The following is a 23,454-nucleotide window of genomic DNA, read 5'->3' as shown; positions in this document are numbered from 1 at the left end:
TTTATTTTCTTCACCTTCCTCGTAGACTTTGTCCTGGCTTACGAAGAGTTCGATGATGAACCGGCTTCGAAAGAAACCTTACGATATAGAAGGAGGTATATGAAAAACCTGCAGAAATCTCAGCTGGAGTTCGAAGAGGTTTGACTGCTTTCTCGTTATTTGAATCATCGTCTTGTTCCGCAATGCGCACTTGCTGGGATGTGCTATTGATTATTTACGAGGTGAAGAAAATGAGATAATAGTTCTATGATATCCCAATTTCTCTCCACTCCGCATTACTGAATGGTAGTTAAGAGTTAATGATTGAGGCATCTGTTTGGTACCCCACATCTATTATCTAATTTATGACTAAGCTGCAAGACAAACTACTCATCATCTGCTACCACCCTCAGCTTCTCTCCATAGAATGATCACCGTTTCTAAGTTTATCAGACTAACAGCATAACTAACCCGTTTTAGGAACAATCCCCAACTAAGAAAGGTCATCTTCACTTCATCAAAGTTCACGTGCCGTGGGAAGTCATGTTATTCTACGCCGAAGAGCTGAATTTCAAAGGTCCACTGAAGGTATAGAGGGCTAGTGCATATGATAGTGATAGTTCGACCGGAAAAGACGTTATTCAAACGAAAAATGATATATTTCTAGTAAGCGTCCACCATCTTGGGTCGTGGGCGACGAATTTAGAGTCCAGACAATTGTAACGCACAACGTAAACTTTAATTGAAGTGAAGTAAAAAGCAGCGGCTTGTAGAACAATAGATCGATGATTAGAACCGTAAATTCGGAGAGCAGATAAAGGTGATTCGATGTATAGCTTCGCGTAGCGATAAGGCCTTGTCGCAGTGAAATTTGTTGTGGTTCGAACTAGAAGGTAAAGAAAGGAACCTAAATAAGCCGACGCCAGTAGATGTACTTCTTAACCTGGACGCACGTGGCATAGAATCGCGAAACGACACAATCATGCCACTTAAGATAATGAAGCTAACTATAATAATCAAGTAGATCAGTAAGATGGCTTACTTTATTCCGGCTCCTAGCGGCAATGGGTAGCGGTGGAAAAGGTAGCGTGTAGCGAACAAGTAGCGTTGCAACGATGAGACCTCCAAAAGAACTACATGTACGTCTCTTACACAATGAAATCCGATAACTAAGCCTGTCACGCAAGTGTGCACAGTTGCGCACTAAGTGAAACATCAACGAGAATAAGATACGAATGGATGGATGGATGGATGACCTTTATTTAAACATGATAAAACAGACGAATTACCATGTTTTAAAAGCAACACTTAGGGTCTACAGAAGAGCCCATCTCCCCAACATACATCACTAATATTAGACTTGTGTTAGAATTTGCCTCGCCTGTCTGGGGAGGGCTCCCCATCTACCACGAGGAAGATCTACAGAGAGTACAGAGCAGATGTCTAAATGTCATAGGACTCCCTTGGGATACTGTAGAGTCACTTGTAACTAGGCGTCAGAAATTGAAGAGGAAAGAATTTATTAAACGTATCCTTGAATCTGAAGCGCATCTTTGTAAACTTTTTTTAGACAAGGCCGTGGATCATAGCCATAACCTAAGATCTTCTGAGACGAACCCAGCACACATCAGAATACCTGCATCACGCACTATTAGGCACAAACGATCGTTGATTCCTAGAGGTGCTAACTTGACATAACTTAATTGTACATATATTCGTTGTGTTTTGAATTTTTTGAATTTGAATTTTTTAATTTTGAAATTTTTTACTGTAATATTACCGTAATTCTTAACGCCAAAGGTAATAAATAAAAATATTATCATTATGTTATTAGCATTTTATCTCCTGCGACACTCTCTGTGAGAGTAGTAATGAAGGCCAGACTCTCAAATACCCGGAAATGATTACTGACCCAGAAAACAGAGTTACGCGCGTTTAACTGCATGCTAGTTTTTGAGAAACGCGTTCGCAAGGAGCAAGGAGTCAAAATTGTTATTTTGTAGAACAGTACTAACTGACTCTCTCTCCTCAAATCCTCTTTCAACTGTAAGGCGAGAACAGATGAGAAGATTAACTGGTCGGAACGAATATTGAAGAAATTTCATTTGCCAAACATGTTCAAGGATGATGTGCCAGATCAACCCCCAGATTACTTTACAGCCGCCTTTCAGGCCAATAAACTGAACAGGTAATTTAAAAAACTTCATATGTTGTTTTGGCATCAATATAACATCACCGGTGAGAAAATTAATAAATCGACAGTGGTTTCGCGTGGTCTTTACTCTTATCGACAACGATATTCGTCATCGCAGTGGTCAAAATGTTGTGGACTCGCGAGGTGCAGCCTATGTAAAGTAGTTTCTTATAGAATTAGTTTACGAAAGTGAAAACTGATTATTTTGTGTTTTGTATCGACGTCAAATAAAACGATTATTTCAGCGTGTGAAACGTTGCGTGACACGTTGACGCAAGCCGCGTTGTCCTTACTCTTATTGACAACGGCAAATTAGCCAATCAGATTACGACATTACTGCCAATTGTAGTAAAAATACATAACTACGATTGGCGAAGATGAACACTCTGAGTACCACCAAAAAGATCACTTTGTAGCAAAGGGGCTCGCTGTTTCACTTTCGTAAATGTATACAATGTTTCTGCTCCGAAATTTATGGCTGCAAATAGAAATGAGTTCTTCACAAGCAGAGTTTATTTTTTTTACTTTTTAGTGAGTGGATGCCGTTGTGAAAATTCTTGCTGTAGCATCGACTTTCCCTCTTATCTGGTTGTGTCCCAGTGCTCAGAGGGAATATGTAGTTTTTAGGCATCTTGTTCGTTTTCTTTTCTTTGTGTTGTATCTAAATGCTTCAAATTTTTCTTCCCCAACAGATTTGTAGGGAGCGACAACCCAGAAACGTACTTCAAGGACACGGAACGAACAAGAGTGGTGAGTTTTTGTTGAATTCTGGTGTTCTTAGAGTTAAATAACTTCAAAATCTGAAGATACATCAAATAAATTGGTCCAGGTGCATTTTTTCGAGTTGTTCGTTTGAATGGTGTTTGTTTTTACTTTAGGCAAATGAAATCCTCGAGACAGCTGTGTACGGAAGCCGCAACAAAGGAGAAATAGGTAACGGATCGATTTTACTTCAATAGGGGATGAAAACAAGAGGATTTAGCGTTAATCACCGATCCGACACTAACCCGAAATTAGGACAATTATAATGTTAGTCATTATAGGACATCATATCGTCGGTCATAAAAAGCACGCAGAATATTTCACATAAGGCAGGTACTGAACGTAATAAGTCAGTAAAAAGATAACTGCATTGAAAAAGTAACAATCTCAACGCTCAACCATTTGGTTATCCTAGTAGTATACAAGACGCTTCGCTTGACGTAAGTGAGTCAGGTATATAGCCTCATTATCGAGTTCCCTGTAACTAAGAGGTGAAGTATCGGAGTAGGGTATCTGAAGGATTTGGGTTCGATTCCTCGAGGTTGACTTAAATAGTTTCCTTTTTCTACCCTCACGAAGAATAAGATCCATACAACGGTATGATAGTTTGAAAGACTGCCAAATAATATCTTGTAGCCGAGATGGAAAAGGGCTTTAAATTTCATTATAGAGCGGCCAGATTTGAAAAGGAATTGTTATCACTAGGGGCAAGTGAGCACCTTCGAAGCAACAAAGTTTTTCTTTGTCTCTGATTGATTGGAACGAAGACGGAACCTGATAGAATTAAGGTCTTCGAGGTAGTGTTGGATTTTTTTAATGCCTAACAAGTTTTAAGTGTAGCACCACCTTTGCAGAGACTGACCAGAGCATGAACTACGTTTCTTATCAAACCAGGTTGAAAAATGAATAGTGGTAATGTTGACATTTTTCGTTCAGGCATAAGTCGACTTGTGGAGGAAGGAGTATTTACAGCAGCATATCCACTTCATGTGGTGAGTGGAGTAGCATGGCAAGTGACTGATGTAGTGATTAAATTTATGTAACTCAGTTGTCCTACATACATAGTAATGAAATAACGTGAAAGTATGTGAAATTACTTAATTAATCTGGTCTCCCAATGAGTTGATATAGAACTTAGCGTAGACTGCACCTCACCAATATTGGAAGAAGTACATATGAGGCACAAAAAATAAATCTGAAAATTGAATATATTTCATTTGTAAACTTTCCGGACTTCCCACTCAGTCTGTATTTGGCTCGAATTGTTGAAAAGATTTTTTGAAATCGTATTGATGTACTCACAGGGTCCAGCAGAGCTTCCCTCAGACTGGAATAAAACTCCAGATGGACCGGAGGAGAGAACACTTAATCAGAGACAGGTGAGATCATCCTAATAACGCCCCAGAACTCTACCCGGCTGTAACGTTCTTTAGGGCTTAGTCGAAAGGAAGACAGAGAGAATGAGGAGCAATAACGAACACCAAGCGGAACGTGTGTTGTTTCAACTCTATTCCAATCAAAGAAAGTGAAGATACCCCTAACAACGGGTTGGATTGCAGCTATCTCGAGTTACATAATTGTTAACTAAACGATTTAGGATATCGTCAGACCCGCACTTGCTTGATAGAGGCAATAAGAATTAAACAATTCATCGCCAAAAACTCCATAGACAAGACAGAGTAATCGGTAACCCTTCTAATGTGGTCGTTTTGGGCAGACGTATCCACAATATACAAGTTTTTCTTACAGTGAGTACGAATTCTGGAAGTCTGGTACAGGTGCGTTCAACATGGAGTCCGCTTTATAAAACCTTCACAGTAACTTGATCAGCCATGTCGTTGAAGATCATGCGGATAAAATCTATGGCTGAATATTTTCAAACTTCATTAAAATTAACGTAGTAGCAATGGTCGTGCGAGTCTAATCATTTATATTCCTTGTTATTAGATACTTAAGGAGTACTGGGCTCGATGGGGAAAGTGGCTGAAATATCAACCGCTTGACCACGTCAGAGAATACTTTGGAGAGAAGATCGGGATCTACTTCGGTTGGCTTGGTAAGCTAGTGTCTCTTAGTATAGCGTTGATCTTTACATCGCTAAAAACGGGCTCATCTACAAATCATTTTACACAAGTAGTTCAACCCAACTATGTTCCTTACCTGAAGTAGCTAGCCTACCTACCAGCCAACCTATAACCGCTCGACATTTTACACGCTTCCACTGGCTCCTTTCCTATATACCTCATTTCTTCCTTTGGCTGTCCCTATCCTCCATTGCTTGTTACCTCTCTCCCTCTGAATAGCTGACCAGTGTGACCCGCAAACAGAACATGCTATCCACTTCAACAAAGGTTGCAAACTTTGAATTTATCAAATTGCCTAAATTGCTTTTTATTTCTAACAGGGCAATACACAGCATGGCTGATCCCGCCCTCCTTCGTTGGACTTCTTGTATTCCTATACGGTTATTTGACAATAGATAGTGCTCAGAACACAGCGTAAGTAGAAAAAGATTAGCAATGAAAGCCACGGTAAAACACCTGCAATGTATAATCACTTTGTTTTTGAGACCACTCTCTCAAATCTTAAATGAAAGTCCAGTCCATTTCTCGTTATGATCATCCGACCGTTCGACCACTCTCTGAAATCCCGGCTCCAAATTACTAAGTATTCTGCCGCGTTAGGAATTTCATTTAACGATCACCACAAAAAATGAGCTTCAAAAAATTTCCACTGCTTCGTGCCAGTTGCCGGGGAAACTGAGTTTCACCCAACCTCGCTGTACATCAAGAAAAACTTCAGCAATTAAACATCATCTTCTCTTGTGTATCTTAATATGCCTCCCTGTCACGTGTTTTGTGAAGAAAAATTTTGAAATGTTTAATAGCTTGTGTTCCTTTGCAGGCTTGACATCTGTAACAGCCCAAATTGGACCTATGTAATGTGTCCACTATGTGAAGAAGAACTGGGCTGTAAACCATGGGACTTGAAAACCAGTTGCTCCCGAGCGAGGGTAAGGAAGTTTTCCGTGTGTCGAATACATATCGTAACGCCACTGAAAGACTAGATTTTATGGCCACTAAATAATGGTAGCTTTGTGGGAAACTTGGTGCGATGCTGGGAATACTGCAAACAGAATTTCTATCTGTAACAGACTCGGGTCGTATTTACTTGAGGCAAAAGTGCAGAAATGTTACCATTAGACATGACGGTGGGCACAAACATAAAAGATCTTTTGATGTTAATGTTGATGTTTGTTTGTGGTGATTTGATTTGATTTGATTTGATTTGATTTTGGTCTTCCCCATTTCTGCAATGGAGCAACATCCGGGACGGAAAGTTTTTCAGCGCGATAAAAGTATCCTGAGTAAATCGGGCCAAGTCCTTGACTAACCTTACAGTTTAATGCTACAAGTATCGCTGACTCAATTATTGATATTTCGTTTTTTCCTTTTCAAGTCGTCGTACTTGTTTGACAATCCAGCCACAGTGGGTTATGCCCTTTTTGTTTCCTTCTGGGGTGAGTTCACTTGTTTGTTGCTGTGTTATATTATGAATATGGCGACATTACTTAACTATATACTGGAAATCATGTTAGCAAAATGGCAGTGAAACCATCATGATAATTCTTATTTTTTTTAGCAACACAGGGTCAGTTTAGTCTGTGTGCACCCTTATTTTTTTGTTCATTTTGCACGTTGATTTTTCTACAGCCGTGTTTTTCCTGGAGTATTGGAAACGAAAGGAAATCACTCTGGCTTACCAGTGGGATGTGCTAGGCTTTGAAGAAGAAGAGGTATTTCAGTCCGATGAGGCAGATCGATCTGTTGCGCATTGATAAATTTACCTATGTGGTAATGTGTTTGAAGTAACCATTTGTCCAATCTTGGGTTACGAAGTGTGTAAAAAAATCCAAAATAAATGAGTCAGAGATACTCACTCACAACGGCTATAAAATCAAGAATAATTCATGGGGTGTTTTCAAAAAAATTAGTAATCACCCTTCTCCCGCATACCCTCTTGCATATTTAACTGTTTCATTTTCTTCTAGGAAAGACCTCGACCCACCTTTGCAGCGTTAGCTCCGGCTGTGGAGAGGAACCCTGTAACAGGGCTATTGGAACCGCACTTTCCCGAAGAAAAGCGATTCCCAAGGATCGTCTCAGGAATTGCCATTGTTATATGTATGGTAAGAAAACGAAACTCTTCTTAATAGATGATTAGCGAAATAAGAACCTTCAAGATAAATTTCAGATGAAACGATAGTATTTGATTGGCTAAGCGAATTCAGTGAGAACCGAGCGGCTCAAGGACAGTTTAAGAGACAAAGAAATTTAAGTAACAAGTATTACAAGCTAAACAGAGTTACTTCAAGTCAGTGCTAACCAGTTTAAGTTAGATCACATTTTGAGTAAACAGCTTAATCAGCTACGGTTTGAAAGCGAATATTAGCGGTCGAAACTTGTCAGAAGACTATAGCTTATTCGACCAATCTAAAAATGTTGATTACAAAAGCTAGCAAGCCAGTCCAGACAATAATCCAGCCAAGAACAGATCATGCAATAATTTTTAGATGTTATCAATTATTTCCTTTGGCTGCGGTAATACAGATTTGGGTCGCACAATTTTAGAAAGGCCTTTAATTTCATTGAGCCTACTGAAGATCGATTCGTCACCTGTTGATTCAAAAGGTATCGTGGTCGTAGTTTTAACTCATCCTTACATCAACCAACCGACTTTAATTCACTCGCCCAATTGCTCCCTGAATTGCGATCCACTCATTCCTATTACTCTCGCTTATTTGCATGTTAAACTTGGTGCAAACCGATCAAAGGAGAATCTAAAGAGTGAAGCTATGAGTGAAATTTTTAACTGAATCAGAAGATTCAAAAACCCCTGATAAAAACTCAATGCTGTCCCCTCATGATTTGGGTATCAAAAGTCTGACAATTCTTAACTCTTCAACCTCTTCTAACGAGATGGTATGTGCCGTCTTCACAGGTTTCGCTCGTCGTATTGTTTATGGTCGGTGTTATTGTATACAAGCTGCTGGTGATTCATCCACTCTATGAAAACCCAGACTTTCAGCAGTATGCTGCCACTATTGTGTCTGTTACAGGCTCAATCATGAATCTGATCATCATAATGATACTGAGCAAGGTAAGTAAAGAAGGAAAAACCTATTTCATATGTCTTATTAACCAAGCGCGAGGGCCGTACTGAGAGAATATCGGCCCGAAGTCTTGACAGTACGGACCGAGCGCAGCGAGGTCCGTACAAAAAAGACCGAGGGCCGATATTCTTCCAGTACGGTCCCGAGCAAACTTGGTTAAAAAGAGATTAATTATACGACTGAAGTTCAAAGGGACACAAGTGCGGTATCATTCGGGACAGTGCCCGGTCCAATACTGAGAGAATATTGACCGGCAATAGAGCCTTTTGATTGGTTGATTTTAGTTATTGGCCTTCTGACTGCCCGAGTTGTGTAATAATTTTAATTATCGCTTTCGTGTGAAATGGGCGTCATTTGTTTTTAATTGACGTGAATTGTTTTTTATTTCAAAAGCTTTCTTACATGCAAGTTTTGTACACAGTAAACGTTTAGGAATTACGCAAGAGAATGCTTTTTAACTAAGTGGTAAAGAACTGAAAAAACAGAGTAATTAAAGCTGCCGGTCAAAACAAAGGTACATTTCCCAACGATCAATGAGAAACGCAAATGAACAAAAACAGAAGTGGCTTCAAGCGTGGGAAAATGCTAAAGCCCAGGTCACTAATAGTTTGTTTTCTGGTATAAACATTTAACTGTAAGGATGGTGCAACATTTCTGGACCAATTACATTAGATGCATGGCAAGGCAAATCTAACGTCCGGATTACTTAAACGTTCACTAAATCAACTTGCATCGACTGAACACCGTGCAAAGTAAAGCAGGTGTATCATTTGAGTAGCGCATTTCGTTTGAGTGTAGTAAACTAAAACCAAATAATCACAACCGCCAATCAGAGGAAAGAATAACAACTTAAAGAGCCAATCAGAACTTAAAGTAAACACAAGCAAATTGCCTAAAGCGCGGGAAAGCGCTTCGGAACAAGTCGTGCTTGGTTTAAGTATAGCATTTGATTGTATGAGAGAGTGGCGCGAGTTTACTGGACCAACCACAGAGCGGAGCTAAGCAAAACCAATGCAATCCGGAATACTTTCGACACTCAGTTGAAAATTGCCCGATATAAGCTGATGATCCTTCCGAGTTATTGTGGGAGTGCTTAATGATTGACGACCAGAAATTTAATGACTAAAGGGAAAAAGATAACCTTGAACATAAATAATCATTTTTTCTTTCGCAAAGGTCTATGAAAAGCTGGCATACGTGTTGAACCATTGGGGTGAGTTTTCTTCATTGGATTTTTAATCAAGAAAAAAAACTTTCCGAGTTCACTGGTTGAACGAGAACACTCCACGTGTCACACTCGAAGTTAGCTACAATCGCTCTGCTGGTGGTTAGCTGCAGGAGAAAAAAATGCGATATTGAGCTTGGTATTAACTGTGAATAGTATAACAGATATATCTATATGTATTATATAAATTCTTGAACTTGATTTGAATATATTTCAAAGAGCACTCAATTCATAGAGGAGGATTGATATTTATAACAAACTGGTTTAAGACTTCAGAGGTAGTTCATCGTTTTATTACGACAGCTCTGTTTCGTATGGTTGAAAATGACCACATTCATCGTTGAAATTACCTGATGAGTGTGGTCATTTTCGACCATACGAAACAGAGCTATCGTAATAAAACGATGAACTACCTCTGAAGTCTTGAACCAGTTTGTTAAAAATTATATATATATACCTTGAGCATCTGAACACAAAGAAAAATGTTAATGAAAAATAAGCTATAACTACCAGCAACTGGTAAAGCAACTTTGACTACAGTTGTTTGTGGTTAGCGTATCGCCATGGGCTGCAGTGACTCAGATTCACTCAAGCTCTGATTTGGCTTCAAAATAACTTTTAATTACTAATCCTTCGTATATTAACCCCAAAGATAAAAAGATAATTTTGTTTCTTTATTTTCCAGAAATGCACCGAACACAAACGGAATACGAAGATAACTTAACATTCAAAGTGTTCGTGTTCCAGTTTATGAATTTCTTCTCTTCCATCTTCTACATTGCTTTTTTCAAGGGAAAGTAAGTTGCTGACCAAGATGCCCTTCATTTTTGTTCCATTTTCATTTTGATTCTTTGAATAAGCAAAAAGCGAAATTTATAATTTACTTTAAACTTATTTCATTTGCTACCCGTCTTTTAGACTTGTTGGTTATCCTGGAAATTATACGAAAGTATTTGGCCTCAGGACAGAGCAGGTAATATTGGAGTGTATCCTTAAATAATGAATCACATGATGAGCTCAGTGATACGCGCGTTTTGATTGGTACATACTTATGAAAGACAGACGCACAGATGACGTCATCATTAACAACATTTAGCGTTATTATCATATAAAGCAAATACATTCTGTGTTGCCGTGGGTCTGTTCAGTACCAGATCACAGACGATGTCAAAATGTGGTAAGAAAACTAGGGGCACATTTTGTGACACACTCTTGGCTCCCCACTCTTTGTTACCACAATTTGACGTCATCATAGTATCTAAGGCTGGGGCTCCCTCAATCTTTTAGTTCTCGTGTTGACTCGTGTCAATGAATGTTCTATTGGTTACTGTACACTGTACATGGTCAGGTCTAAATACGCAAAAACATACGATAAAGGAGTGTCTCAAGCTTAATAATCATTTCTTCTATTTACTGTCAAAACGAAGAGTGATTAAATGACCTACCGTTAAACGTGCACAGAACTTGAACTGTTAATGCAGTAAATGGCTTGAACCCGGGGGTAACATGTGAAGGTGTAGTCTGATCGTCCGGGTGAGTGTAGTCCTGAGAAGGACTGTTGTCGGTGGTAGTGACTGACGTTTCGACAACCTGTGCGGAAGTCATCATCAGAGTCAAGTGAATGATTGTTGTCAGTAGAATGTTCTTATTCCAGTTCGTGTAAAATGATCGGTTGGTTCCGTGATGTTATTGGCTGTAAGACTCAAGTGACGTAAGTAGGTCGTGATTGGTCTGTTTCGATCTTTCGGTAAAGTTAGGTCGTTCTTTTTCGGTCGTTTGTGATGTTAATGTCGTGAATGAGTCGTTTGTATGGAGCGGGTAGTTGTTGACATCTGTTTAGGGGAGTCTGTGTTTTTTCGAAGAACAACTACAACAACGACTTCATCCGACGAAACACTCACCGACCCACTACCACTACCGAAACAAACGACACCGCAACCCCCTACGACTACAGCAACCATACCGTACATAAAAGGCATGTCTGAACACATCTCGCGTATCTTACTACCCTTCAATATCCGCGTCGCCCCCAAACCCATCACCACACTACGTCAGTTACTAACCAACGTCAAAGACAAAGACGAACCGAGGAACAGACAGAGAACGATTTCTAAGATCAATTGTTCCGACTGCCAAGCCTCCTACATCGGTGAGACTGGCAGAAACCTCACAACAAGACTGACTGAACACAGACGGGCGACGAGGAAAGGTGATGTCAGCAATCACATTGCTGAACACCATCGACTTACCAACCACAACATTGACTGGGACTCTGCGCAATGCCTAACCTACAGCATTGACTATTTTCAACGACTGACTCTGGAAAGCTAGTTTACTAACTTAGAACAGACTCCCCTTAACAGATGTCAACAACTACCCGCTCTATACAAACGACTCATTCACGACATTAACATCACAAACGACTGAAAAAGAACGACCTAACTTTACCGAAAGATCGAAACAGACCAATCACGACCGACTTACGTCACTTGAGTCTTACAGCCAATAACATCACGGAAAAACCAACCGATCATTTTACTCGAACTGGAATAAGAACATTCTACTGACAACAATCATTCACTTGACTCTGATGATGACTTCCGCACAGGTTGTCGAAACGTCAGTCACTACCACCGACAACAGTCCTTCTCAGGACTACACTCACCAGGACGATCAGACTACACCTTCACTTGAACTGTTAAGTTTGCCTCAACGACTCGCTTTGTATGGCAGAAGATCGCAGGACAAAATCAAACACACGATAGCTCGTGTTACTTTGAAACACGTCGTATCCATTTTAATAATTTTTCGCGTTTTTACCTCAGTTTCTGAAGTTGCTCGGCTAAGCTATTTCAAAATGGAAACAATGTGATTTTTATAAGTTAAATCTCAACTACTTTGTCATCATGTACTTGCAGTGTAGTCCTGGTGGATGTCTAATGGAGTTGGCCCAGCAACTATCAATTATCATGGTTGGCAAGCAAGTCATCGGCAACGTTCAGGAAGTCCTCGTTCCGTAAGTTCTCTGCTAATTGATTGAACCGCCTTTCAATGCATTCCCCTTCATTTAATTAACACGAAGTGCCTGACTGTTTCTATCCCGTTAATATTGTTAAACCTGTTTACTTATTACATCTTTTTTTGCTTAGTGAAATAAAAAAGTTCATGAAGAAGAGAAAAATGGGAGTGACTGGAAATGAGGTGAAGCCCCGCTGGGAATTGGATTACGATTTACTGGAAAATGAAGGCTTGTTTGGAGAATACCTGGAGATGGGTAAGCCCAGAAACCTTTGGTCGTTGAGTCAGTGATCTTCAAACGTCTTGGCAACAGTTTAGTATGTGAGACTTTGTCATCAGTGAACGTGATTGATGTTATAATTTTAGATCTCGACCAGTTTTGATGAAAAACATACTTACCAGGCTACGACCTTCTCAATGACTTGTAACGCGGCTTTCTGTTCATAATGTTCGAGAAATAGCAGAGAAGTTAGGTCAACAGAGTTTATGAAACAGCAACGAAAAACGTTGTTGAAACCAGCAAACGATCTCATGCGTAATTTTTCCCCTGATTAATGTCCAGTCATCCAGTTTGGTTTCATCACCATCTTTGTGGCTGCGTTTCCTTTGGCTCCGTTCTTCGCCCTTGCAAACAACATCTTTGAGATTCGTATTGACTCAGACAAGATGGTGTGCGATTTGCGGCGGCCAGTGGCACATAGAGCACAAGACATTGGGATCTGGTTCAGTATGTTATCAGCAATAGCGAAAATGGCCGTCATCAGTAATGTAAGTACATTTGCAATGTTTGTATTAATAATTTTGATTAATAATTAATAATTCGTGCAATGGCTTGCGATGAGCAGAAGTAACATTAGAGCTGCAAAACATTCTTAATACCTCGAAGCGAGTGAAGAAGCACTTCCCTTCCAGGGAATTATACCTTCAGACATGCTGCATCGAAGTGCTTGCTTGTTGAATCCAAACTAGATGAGATAGATAAACAATAGGATTTTTATTTGATAGACATGATGGATTTTTCTGGCGACATGCTACTATTCAAACTCAGAGCGACCCTATTAAAAACTAATAAAAGCCACAGGAGCCCGAGCCCTCCATGAAAGGATAATATTAAAAGCTCTCCACGAGAGGATAACGTTAGAAAACTTTCTATGGGAGTTTAGCCTCCGCTCTAAACTACGTAGATAAACTCTAACCTTCAGTGTTGTTTTGGTAATTTTTGTTCAATGGTAGCGATTTTAGGCCACTTCGTCGAGTTTTAGCTGAGATCTCATTCCACTAATGCCTGTAGTGGAATGCCTGTAGTAGAATGCCTGTTGTAGAATGCCTGTAGTGGAATGGAGAGCATGTGCTCTCTCTGACAAAAGCCAGAATGTTGAGCCACAGTATTTCTTTTTTGTTTATGCTTTTTCACAGGCTTTCCTTATAGCCTTCACCTCGCAATTTTTGCCGAAATTGTTGTACAGAGCTTCTATATCACCAGATGGCTCCCTTCAAGGTTACACCAACTACAGCCTTGCATGGGCGCCACCCAACTCTACATCAGTACCCTGCAGGTAACCTCATTCCCTTAAACTCTCATGAATTTGTTAAACACGATAGGGAAAAAAAACAGTCAACCGTAGGTACCTAACGACCAAGAGATCACCCACCATAATGCCACCACCAAACGTGTGATAAAAATTCTGGTTGTTGTGTACTGTAATCTTTATTCAAAAGAAAAGTACTCAGGAACGCATGAAAACTAAAACCTGAGCAATCCAACGCAAATGTGTTAAGGATAAGAAATTTATTAAATGGCAGGACAGTGATCAATGCGCAGAGACCAGCTCTCGGCCAAACAGCCCGTCGGTTACAATTTCCGGCCATTAAAGTGGAAACTTAAAAGCTACAGGAACTTCTGGACGTTGGCACAATCATATCGTTTTGAAATGCACAGCGAAATGAATGTGGCATGGTCACCAAAAACGATTACATACTTATCGTGCAAAGTATTCTGACAGAGGATGTTTCAATCCTTCATTAGATCTTTCCTCTGAGCGAGACTTTCGCCAAAATATTTCAATTGATTTTTAATAAGAACTAAGGGTCCCCCTGGTCATTTGGAAGCACCAGCAACTAAAATACACGTCATGATTCACGTCTACTCTCATCATTATGTTGCCGATGATTATTAACTATTTAGCACTGGAAACTGATATGTACGTATTTTACACAATACTTATTGACTGAGTGGGAACGCCGAACAGAAAACATTTGGCTCGGGGTTATAACCAAGGGTCATACATTTTCCGCCAATAGGCATTTTATCATTTAAGTGCCACTCTCTTTCTGCTTTGCGTGCATCTCGCGGGGCCGCACAGCTTTAACCCGTCCTGCTCGTGATATCGCGTACGACCCTCATCCGGGTATCTGTTTACATTGGTGTTCAATATGAGACGGTAAGGGCCGAAGGTGCTGCAGGATAAAGGAAGTGACTAATTACTTTCAAACGCGAAAAATACTAATGGGTCATCATTATACTCGCTGGCAACTCCCGTCGTAATGTTTTCATGCTCACCCTAATTTCGCCTCAAATTCGGTGCAGCTCCGAGTCCATCCACTTCGCATGACCTCGTTCATGAGAATCTGCAAATTGAATTCAACGAATAAAAGAGCGACTTAAACTGAACAAGGTATGAAATCAATAGAAACCACATTCAGGACAAACATCAGCCATACAAATTTCTTGAGGCTAAACTGTTATTGCGCTATTTGTTACGAAAAACGTTCCAACCTTTAAGGTCATTTTGTCTGAAAGCTTTTAATCATAATGCGAATCATGGCTCTGTCAAACGTGGGAGTCGAATACCTTAATGAAGAAAAAATTGTGGACACAAATCCGTCCTCGGAACTTCCACCAAGCTTTTCTACAACATCCATTATGCACGATACTGGTGCATACAACAAGAATCCTTGAAAATATTAGTTCACGTGGGCGGGTGATTCGTTTAATACTTAACGGGAAAGTAATGTGAAATTGTAAGCTTTGATCTTGAAAACAAAGCTTTAACAGGAACCACCAAGTCTTACTGGTTGGTTAAATTCAATCGTAAATATTTCATGACATAGATCTGCAAAAGTCGAAATAATTTATTGGATCCTGTCACATCTTTTTATAAGTCTCCCATATCTCCACAGGTATATCGAATTTAATAATCCCGATGGAAGTGCAAGCAAATTTTATTGGCATTTGGTGACATTAAAGCTGGGGTTTGTTATTTTATTTGAGGTGAGTTGAACTTGTTAATCACAAAGAGGATGCAAAGTCTAATTTTTTTATTATTTTTTATCACCACGCTCAATTCCAAGGGTGCATCTTTGCACCTTTACTCCAAGATTCTCCTTTCGCGTCCATTGCTTGGGAACGCTCTTCTCATGCAACAAGGGGGAACGTATTCCGTATGCATAACCAAAAAAAGTGGAAACAAATCTGTCCCACGCAAATGACACACGCAGGTCACAAAGATGTGCAGAAGGCAGCCAAGTTACATGTTCTCTTGTGTTCTTTCTATATCGAATGTTTTCCGTTTGATCGCTAGACTTAACATAAACCACCATGGGTGGGGAGGCGGCTTGAACTAATGACAAGCGCCCTGCATCCTGCGTCAAGCAGTCCGTGTCAAGCGCAGGTTTCAGTCATTTTCCGAGCTAAAACGTGCCGGTCAACAAGCAGGGGGTGGACGGCGGAAGGCTCAATTATTTTTCTTTATTCCCCTTTGGCCTGATCAAGGCTCAAACGAACTTAAGAGGCCATGTGTCATGTTCTTAGACTGCATTTTTCTCACAGTGACTCTACCCTAAAGAGAATCTCGCAAATATGCTGGGTGCAGGAACTGTGTTGAAAAAATATCCCAGCCATGAAAAGAAGCAATGCTCCATGATGTACTTAGGGATAATCTACGGTAGAATTAGGCCGCTAAATAAAATTTCGCTCTCTTTTACCAAAACAGTTTTTCTCTCTTTTGCGATAGCATTTTGTGTTCTCCATATCCTGGCTCATTGACATGCTTGTGCCCGATATACCGGCCGGCCTCGACCAAAGCATCAAAAGGGAGGCGTACCAGGCCAAGCAGATAATGTCTGACCATCACGGACTCATGGGAGGATTGCCTTCTTCTGATGACTACATGCTGGAACTTGAAACATGACACTACGATTAGAAGTCTTTTGAATTTCACCTGCTTTTCGCAACACAATGCATACCGAATTCAACAAATCAATTCAACAGACAGACAAATATCGAAAATCAGACGTTTCGCTCATGACAATTAATATTTATTCTCAGGGAGGCGACCAGATCATTTCTTTGGCAAGTGAAAGATTGTCGCCGTTTCTGAAGAGAAGCTACGTATTAACCAAAAAAGATAACGTATATTAATTGATGCCAAACGTCAGATTAGTAAAGACAATATAAGCAGCGAAATGAACGCCGCCAAGGAATCTTACTGGAAGGAAAACTGCTGAATTTGCACAATATGTTACCACAATCACCTTGGTGAAGATCATTTATAAAATTAGTTGCATTAGGTTCGTTAATCCGTTGGTTCTGTCGAACGACTGCTTCTCAAGTTCTAAACCACAAATGGTATTTAATATTGCAGTTACACTTTCATTTATCAGCCAAACGTCTGCGATTTAATAAAAATAAAATAAAGCCAGAAAAATATTCTGAATCGCCTGAGGATCAAATTAAGAACGAAAATATTTTTGAACACTTGTAAATACATTGTGTCTTCGTGGATCTTCAGCGCTTGAAAATACTGTTAAATGAAATCATGAATTTACAATTTTGACCCTGTGAGTAAATAAAATATTAAAAGATACAAAGTCTTGTGGAAGTTTCCCATTAAAACTAGATGCTTCACGCCCGTTATTTTTCTGACCAACAGCAAGATGGGTTTTTTCTTTCAATCCTTTGGCTTTCAAATAAACTGATGTTAAGGAAGAACACAGGAAACAAGAATATCTTACCGTGGAAAGAGAGATCAAATGTAAACCTGATAGGCGATAAGGGCATAAAGTTAAAATTCCGCATAGCGAAGGTACAACCTGGGAATTACATGGAATTGGTTTGGGCTAGATGTTTATTCAACAAAATTACCGAATATTTAATTAACACAAATACTGCTTTCACTTCTATTCCTCCTTCGGCCTGCCATGAATAAATTATCGCTCTCGTTAATTTGACAAGCGGTGAAATTTTCTGTTTGACGCGTGTAGCAAGAGGCTTTGTCGATGTAGACGCAAGCATGAAAGTAAACAGAAAGGAAACGAATCTGTTTTGAGTATGATTTTTTAATAGAGAAACGAAATATTTATTCGAGTTTGTCGATGTAAATGTTGTTCGAAGCAGCTGTCAGACTTACAATGTAAGAGCAGGTATGTTCTTCAATCTGATTGGTCGAGAGCGGGAGCGGGGGCTTCTATTTTGATTCCTTGTGAATTTCTCGCGAACTGATTTGAATTTCTCGTTGACGGAGGTGATCTTTAATATTCTGAACTTATGTGACGAAAAAAACAACCCGTTCTGGTCAACGGTTCGGCACGACTATACATTATCTGGCTTGTGATGTCTCAATGGAGTATTTTTCAATCGCGAGCGACATCTAAGGTGTAAAAATCGACGAAGCATTACTAAGGAGCCATGCCCAGATCTTACAACAAGATGGATGACACCGACCCTTTGGCCGCGAATGAGTCTCTGGTATTTACAATTAGTTGTTTTATGTGTAAACCCTGTAGTCCAAATTTAAGGTTAACTTATATTTTGTTTTTTCAAAAAATTCGCTTTGCTCTTTAATGTGCCTGTGCAACTCGAAACCTTACTCAAGCAACCAGTCCCCTAATTGACATACATTGCATCCATATTGTATCATGCGAGAATTTATCAGAAATGCGGTTGAAATTTTTTCGACGAATCATACAGCCTAAAACAAAATAACGAGGTCTTGAGAAGATACGGGGAAGGTAAAGAAAATTAATCGTGAATTATAACCTTTTCTGTTAAGACAGGTTGTGTGATTCAAAACGTGCTGGTTTCAAAATATACGATCATAGACTTCAATTTCGGCTGGTGTTTTAATTCTTTTCTTCCGTATTCTGAAGTGACATAAAATTAAAGTTAAAATCTTCTTAACGTGGCCTACGACTTGTAGTTTTTTTTATTCAAACATGATGATTTCAAGTCGATCAAAGATCGACCGAGCGAAAAGCGAGAGTTGAAGTTATTAAAAATGAATGAAAGCGGGCGACATGGCCGACTTATCATAAGGATATTTTAAATTTTGGCGATGTTTTTTTGGCTCTTTTTCTCGTTGACTTCATCATGTTGGACCGCCAACTTTCTGTCCTTTGGTATAATATTTTTTTTTTCAACACAATCGAACTCTTTCTGCTCGGCAGCTTCAAGGAACTAGTTTATGCAAAGTATAATTACAATGCGGAAAAAAAGGACGGAGTAACGTTAAGGACGGGGAAGTCAAACGAAGAAAAATAACTCGAAATTAATTTGCAAAAGGTACTGTTTACGCATAGGTACTAACTGAATAATCGCTGGCACCAAGTTACTTGGAATTTAAAATGAAAGATGCGCATTCGAAATAATTGAATAATCGTTTTGTTTTGAAATGAAATTCAGTGATTTTTCCCGCGTGTTTTCGTGCTTGGAAAATTTCACCTTCAATCCCCGAGGGCTATTTAATTACAAATGAAAGCGTAGTCGGGTTGACCTCGCTAAAATCGTAAATCGTTTTACATGTGGCTGTCTGTTTCTCTATGGAGACAAAAACCACTTCATAAGCACGAGCCCATACAGCAAGCAATATTGCGCGGATTAATTACACCCAACAGGAGCCAGTGCATAATGCTACCAAGATTTCGAAACAGAAAAAGGTAAAACGAATTTAAATGCCACTTCACCCTTTTTCTACGCTTCGATGCTACAACTGTTTACTCAGTTCTCTAGATCAAGCGTAGCAATTTGCATATGTATGGCGCTTTTCGTGGTTCGCGTCTGTATTGCTTTAAAAGCGCCGAGGTTTTGTTTATTTAGGTATTGTTTTTTCATAACAACGGATACTGGACGTGTGTTGGGCCGAACATTAAACACACTCGCACGGATTCTAAACGAAAGTCATATGAAGCTTACGATGAAATTCTGCCACGTATTAGTTTTCTCTGTTACTCTTAAGCCCTGTTACAAAAATTTTAATTATAATTTGGAATTAAGGCGGCAGTTTACAATCGTCCCAGTTAGAGTCAGCTACGTGAAAAGGATTGCAATTACTAACACGGTATGTAGTGTACCAAAACAATTAGCACTAATTTTTGAGCCGCAAATTTCCAACTGAATGCACAAGTTTAAAAGAGGAATCAAAATCAAGAAATTTCGGTAAGATAGAACAATTCCTTGGTAATTTTTTTTCTCTTTTTTGTAACTAATTTTAAATTGCTATTTCTAAGAGTGGGTCGTTTCCATAATACCTCAATCTATCATTCTGTGTGTATTTTAAGGCTTTATATGTACCTTTAACACACGAATAAAAAAACATTAACTTCCAATCTAAATAATTCCCAAGAACCTCAAAGAACCCATCAGTTTACATAAGACAGGTCACCCAAGTGTAATTCTGCCAAATTATTCACATAATGGTAAATTTTGTACATCACGAGCAGGGACCACGCAGGTTTGAATATAATATTAATACTGTGTAAGAGTTGGATCACATATGACCTTGTAATTAATGGTATGGTTCATGACCACCATTGTGTGGGATGTAAATAATTATTGAATAAGAGCAAATATTCCAAGAAGGTGGATATCTCCAATCATTATAACAAAAAGAACGAGTTATCAAAAATAAGCATGCAACACAACAAACAGAAAAGTGTCGTGGCTGGATTCCCCTTTGGAGAAAAAAATTTCCTCAGAGTATTTGGATTTATTATAACTTTTTGTATAAAGGTAACATTTAAACTATAAGGAAATTAAACAAAATGACATAATGGTAAATAACATAATAACATAATGGTAAATTTTGTACATCACGAGCAGGGACCACGCAGGTTTGAATATAATATTAATACTGTGTAAGAGTTGGATCACATATGACCTTGTAATTAATGGTATGGTTCATGACCACCATTGTGTGGGATGTAAATAATTATTGAATAAGAGCAAATATTCCAAGAAGGTGGATATCTCCAATCATTATAACAAAAAGAACGAGTTATCAAAAATAAGCATGTAACACAACAAACAGAAAAGTGTCGTGGCTGGATTCCCCTTTGGAGAAAAAAATTTCCTCAGAGTATTTGGATTTATTATAACTTTTTGTATAAAGGTAACATTTAAACTATAAGGAAATTAAACAAAAATGATAATTCCTCTTTTTCTAGATTATTGTTTAGTCTGGGATATGGAAAGTACAACTCACAAAAACCTTTTTCTGGTTCAATTCTACAGCCTAAAATCATATAAACCAATAAAAATTTGAAATCATAATGATATTCCAAATTAATTGCAATGAACTTAGGACCCAAAAGGGCTCTTAAGACATACATAAATAATTTAACACAGTCATCATGTATATATGTGGAAAGGATGGCAGAATTATGTTAAGGCTATGAATAGACTCAAAAGTAAGTCATTGAACAGGTATTCTAGTTATACTTCTTCTCTAAATCCTCCAAATAGCCTGACTGTTAAAAAAAAACCTATTTGCATTCCTGAGGAAAAAAACTGGAAAGACAAAAAACTAATAACTTTTGTGAAACACATTTGTGATTGGACAGGTTTTTAGATAACCTATCATTAATGACAATGCTCCATGGAAACAACACTGTTTCCACGGAGTTATATTCAAACACATGATTTGGAAAATAAAATATGCCTAAGAAAAGTCAAAAGCTAGAGACTGTATTTCTGCAGCTCTTTTTCACACTTGCATGTAATTCAATTAAAATCATAGCATGAAAACTACTCAATAGAAACATCTTTGACCAATAAATCATACTGAAACTGATTTCACTTCAAATACTAATTACTTTAAGAATCAAAATACTTGAAATGACTAGATATGTTTTCCTGGTTAACAAAAGGTGTTGTTATAAGCACATTACCAATGTATTAGGGCTGGCAAAATGTTTTATTAACTCATTTTATTTTATTAGCCCACAAGAATTGTGGATTTGTTTCACCCTCCCCCGCCCCCCCAAACACGACTAGCACCTAGTTTCTCTTCACAAAATCACCCCTGAATCAAAGATTAAGGTCACTAGAATAAAGGAAATGATCAAAAAACTCTTGATTGTTAATCAAATTTTTCTTGTCAGCACCTTAGGAAGTGAATAGAGAACAGTGTGGAGAATATGCACTCTAATATCTGTAACCTCTAAAGGTTACTAATATAAGGGAAAAGACAATTCAAATGTACAGTAGAAATCACGGTTTTATTAAATGCGGTACAAAATCAAAATTACAAAATGAAATAAAAAGATTGGTGTGTAATCACAGATGAAAAGGGTGAAGTAGAGATTGAAGTTTGCCAAGTTATAATTGACAGTGGTACCTGAATTGGTTTGGCTGAATTTATGTGGCCAAATTTGTGTGGTTTGAACTAAAGGAAATACAGCAGAAACTAAACTAAGAAAATGTCCCTGGGAAATTTAACACTAGCCCAATTAACAATGAGGTGATTATAAAGTGAACTACAAGCAAGAAATAAAACACTGATACAGACCAAAAAAGGGGAAATATCTTAAATGTAAAATAAAGAAAGGCTTACTTTGGTCTAGCTTATAACCATTGTAGGTAACTCATTGAGAGCAGATAATTCATAAATAGCAGACAAAAATTTGGTGGTATCAACAGCAACTTATGGCAATGAAGTGTGAAATACAACATCTAATACATGTAGTTAAATAAAACTGACTGAAATAAGAAACTTATTAAGTAATAATCATTAACAAACAAACATGAGAGGAAATGTATGAGCTACATGTTTTGAAACTAAAAACATCAGAGTGTTAAAAGTTAACTCAGGATTGAGGAAAAATGAATTTAACTAATGCTTGTGACACAAAATAAAGTGCACCTAGGAAAATGACAACAAAACTTTCATATATTCTGGAACAACTTAATGAGCATGCAACATAAATCACCTTCAAATTCCTCCCCCATTCACATTCACACTTGTGAAATAAACAAAAGTATCATAATACAATTGAAAATCCATTGCTTCACTAAACATCCAATCTTGTTTGACTAAAACAGCATTGAAACTTATCAAAAGGGACTTAATAACTGATATTGAATTGAATTTCTTGCTACAATCATAATTATAATGATACATCAAAAGGCCTACAACTGCCCTGATTCAACCTTACTATTAGTTGTGAGTACATTGTGGAGTAAATCATTTCCAAAGAGTAGAATTTATACCCAACACCTACCCTAAAGAGGTCAGAGTTGATAAATGTTCATACTTCAAACTGTAGATCTCAGTATATTGATTGATACTTTATTCAATTGGTTAAAGTACTATAAAACCACGAAAGGTACTGCCACACCCTTATAAATAAACTGTTCAATAATTCACAAATCTAAAGTTATCCATTTCTAGCCACTCCAACATACTCCATAAATTAGAAGGTCAAAATTCTTAACAGTTGACTTTATCCACATTTACTAAAAATTGCAGATGTATATATAATCACTGAACATTTAAAAAAATTATTCCTGTATCTTTTATTTAAATAAAATTTAAAATTCCAACAATGAGAATATTTTTGAGTTTCAACTATATTAAAAAAAATTAAAGAAAATCCTTATTACAAAATTAATGTCTGCATTTCAGGAGGACAAAAAATGCATAGATCTGGTCTTTGTTCAGCTAATTTGCTTAAAAAGCAGCCATGAATTTTCAGAAAAGTAAACTAAATTTCAAATGTCAAGGTTATGTTCTATTTTGTTAACAGGTTAAGTCACAACAAAAGAACAACAATGGTATAGTCTCTGCTTGAATAATTTCATAGTAAAAGAAAAACATATGATTGAAACTT

The 23,454-nt window shown here is 38.2% G+C and overlaps 2 protein-coding genes and 2 long non-coding RNA genes across 26 annotated transcripts in view; 2 read left to right on the top strand and 2 right to left on the bottom strand.

The window, feature by feature from the left end:
• The window catches only part of LOC111328242 (uncharacterized), a 7,031-nt gene extending 5,893 nt beyond the window's left edge, over positions 1 to 1,138 (bottom strand). Inside the window, exons 1-2 of one of the 2 annotated variants that reach the window (XR_015990811.1) lie at positions 1,022 to 1,138; positions 15 to 865 (exon numbers count right to left, since the gene is read on the bottom strand). This is a non-coding gene — a long non-coding RNA (uncharacterized LOC111328242). The remainder of the gene's footprint in view (positions 1 to 14; positions 866 to 1,021) is intronic. The other variant, XR_015990810.1, reaches the window with a different exon arrangement.
• The window catches only part of LOC111328239 (anoctamin-7), a 24,558-nt gene extending 7,338 nt beyond the window's left edge, over positions 1 to 17,220 (top strand). Inside the window, exons 12-34 of the mRNA XM_022932637.2 lie at positions 26 to 138; positions 460 to 567; positions 2,031 to 2,167; positions 2,866 to 2,923; positions 3,052 to 3,106; positions 3,872 to 3,927; positions 4,240 to 4,314; positions 4,883 to 4,991; positions 5,340 to 5,433; positions 5,840 to 5,948; positions 6,395 to 6,455; positions 6,649 to 6,731; positions 6,987 to 7,124; positions 7,937 to 8,095; positions 9,285 to 9,321; positions 10,019 to 10,130; positions 10,252 to 10,306; positions 12,252 to 12,349; positions 12,483 to 12,607; positions 12,914 to 13,119; positions 13,768 to 13,907; positions 15,532 to 15,622; positions 16,365 to 17,220. Of these exons, the coding sequence (XP_022788372.2) occupies positions 26 to 138; positions 460 to 567; positions 2,031 to 2,167; positions 2,866 to 2,923; positions 3,052 to 3,106; positions 3,872 to 3,927; positions 4,240 to 4,314; positions 4,883 to 4,991; positions 5,340 to 5,433; positions 5,840 to 5,948; positions 6,395 to 6,455; positions 6,649 to 6,731; positions 6,987 to 7,124; positions 7,937 to 8,095; positions 9,285 to 9,321; positions 10,019 to 10,130; positions 10,252 to 10,306; positions 12,252 to 12,349; positions 12,483 to 12,607; positions 12,914 to 13,119; positions 13,768 to 13,907; positions 15,532 to 15,622; positions 16,365 to 16,541 (2,396 nt within the window). The 3' untranslated portion in view covers positions 16,542 to 17,220. The remainder of the gene's footprint in view (positions 1 to 25; positions 139 to 459; positions 568 to 2,030; positions 2,168 to 2,865; positions 2,924 to 3,051; positions 3,107 to 3,871; positions 3,928 to 4,239; positions 4,315 to 4,882; positions 4,992 to 5,339; positions 5,434 to 5,839; positions 5,949 to 6,394; positions 6,456 to 6,648; positions 6,732 to 6,986; positions 7,125 to 7,936; positions 8,096 to 9,284; positions 9,322 to 10,018; positions 10,131 to 10,251; positions 10,307 to 12,251; positions 12,350 to 12,482; positions 12,608 to 12,913; positions 13,120 to 13,767; positions 13,908 to 15,531; positions 15,623 to 16,364) is intronic.
• Positions 14,035 to 23,454, bottom strand: part of LOC111328241 (uncharacterized) — a 15,303-nt gene continuing 5,883 nt past the window's right edge. For 9 of the 21 annotated variants that reach the window (XR_015990806.1, XR_015990803.1, XR_015990802.1 and 6 more), the window contains 2 exons: positions 14,912 to 14,979; positions 14,035 to 14,808 (listed from right to left, as the gene is read on the bottom strand). This is a non-coding gene — a long non-coding RNA (uncharacterized LOC111328241). Of the gene's footprint in view, positions 14,809 to 14,911; positions 16,530 to 17,364; positions 17,582 to 23,454 lie in introns of those variants that run through there. The other 12 variants (XR_015990798.1, XR_015990796.1, XR_015990794.1 and 9 more) reach the window with 5 other exon arrangements.
• Positions 17,958 to 23,454, top strand: part of LOC111328238 (anoctamin-7) — a 23,902-nt gene continuing 18,405 nt past the window's right edge. Inside the window, exon 1 of one of the 2 annotated variants that reach the window (XM_022932635.2) lies at positions 17,958 to 18,097. In XM_022932635.2, coding sequence (XP_022788370.1) covers positions 18,038 to 18,097 — 60 coding nt within the window. In that variant the 5' untranslated portion in view covers positions 17,958 to 18,037. The remainder of the gene's footprint in view (positions 18,098 to 23,454) is intronic. The other variant, XM_022932634.2, reaches the window with a different exon arrangement.

The sequence above is a fragment of the Stylophora pistillata genome, chromosome 8 (genome assembly GCF_964205215.1).
Source record: "Stylophora pistillata chromosome 8, jaStyPist1.2, whole genome shotgun sequence".
NCBI classification, from domain to species: Eukaryota; Metazoa; Cnidaria; class Anthozoa; order Scleractinia; family Pocilloporidae; genus Stylophora; species Stylophora pistillata.
This window is presented reverse-complemented; position numbering and strand designations above follow the sequence as displayed.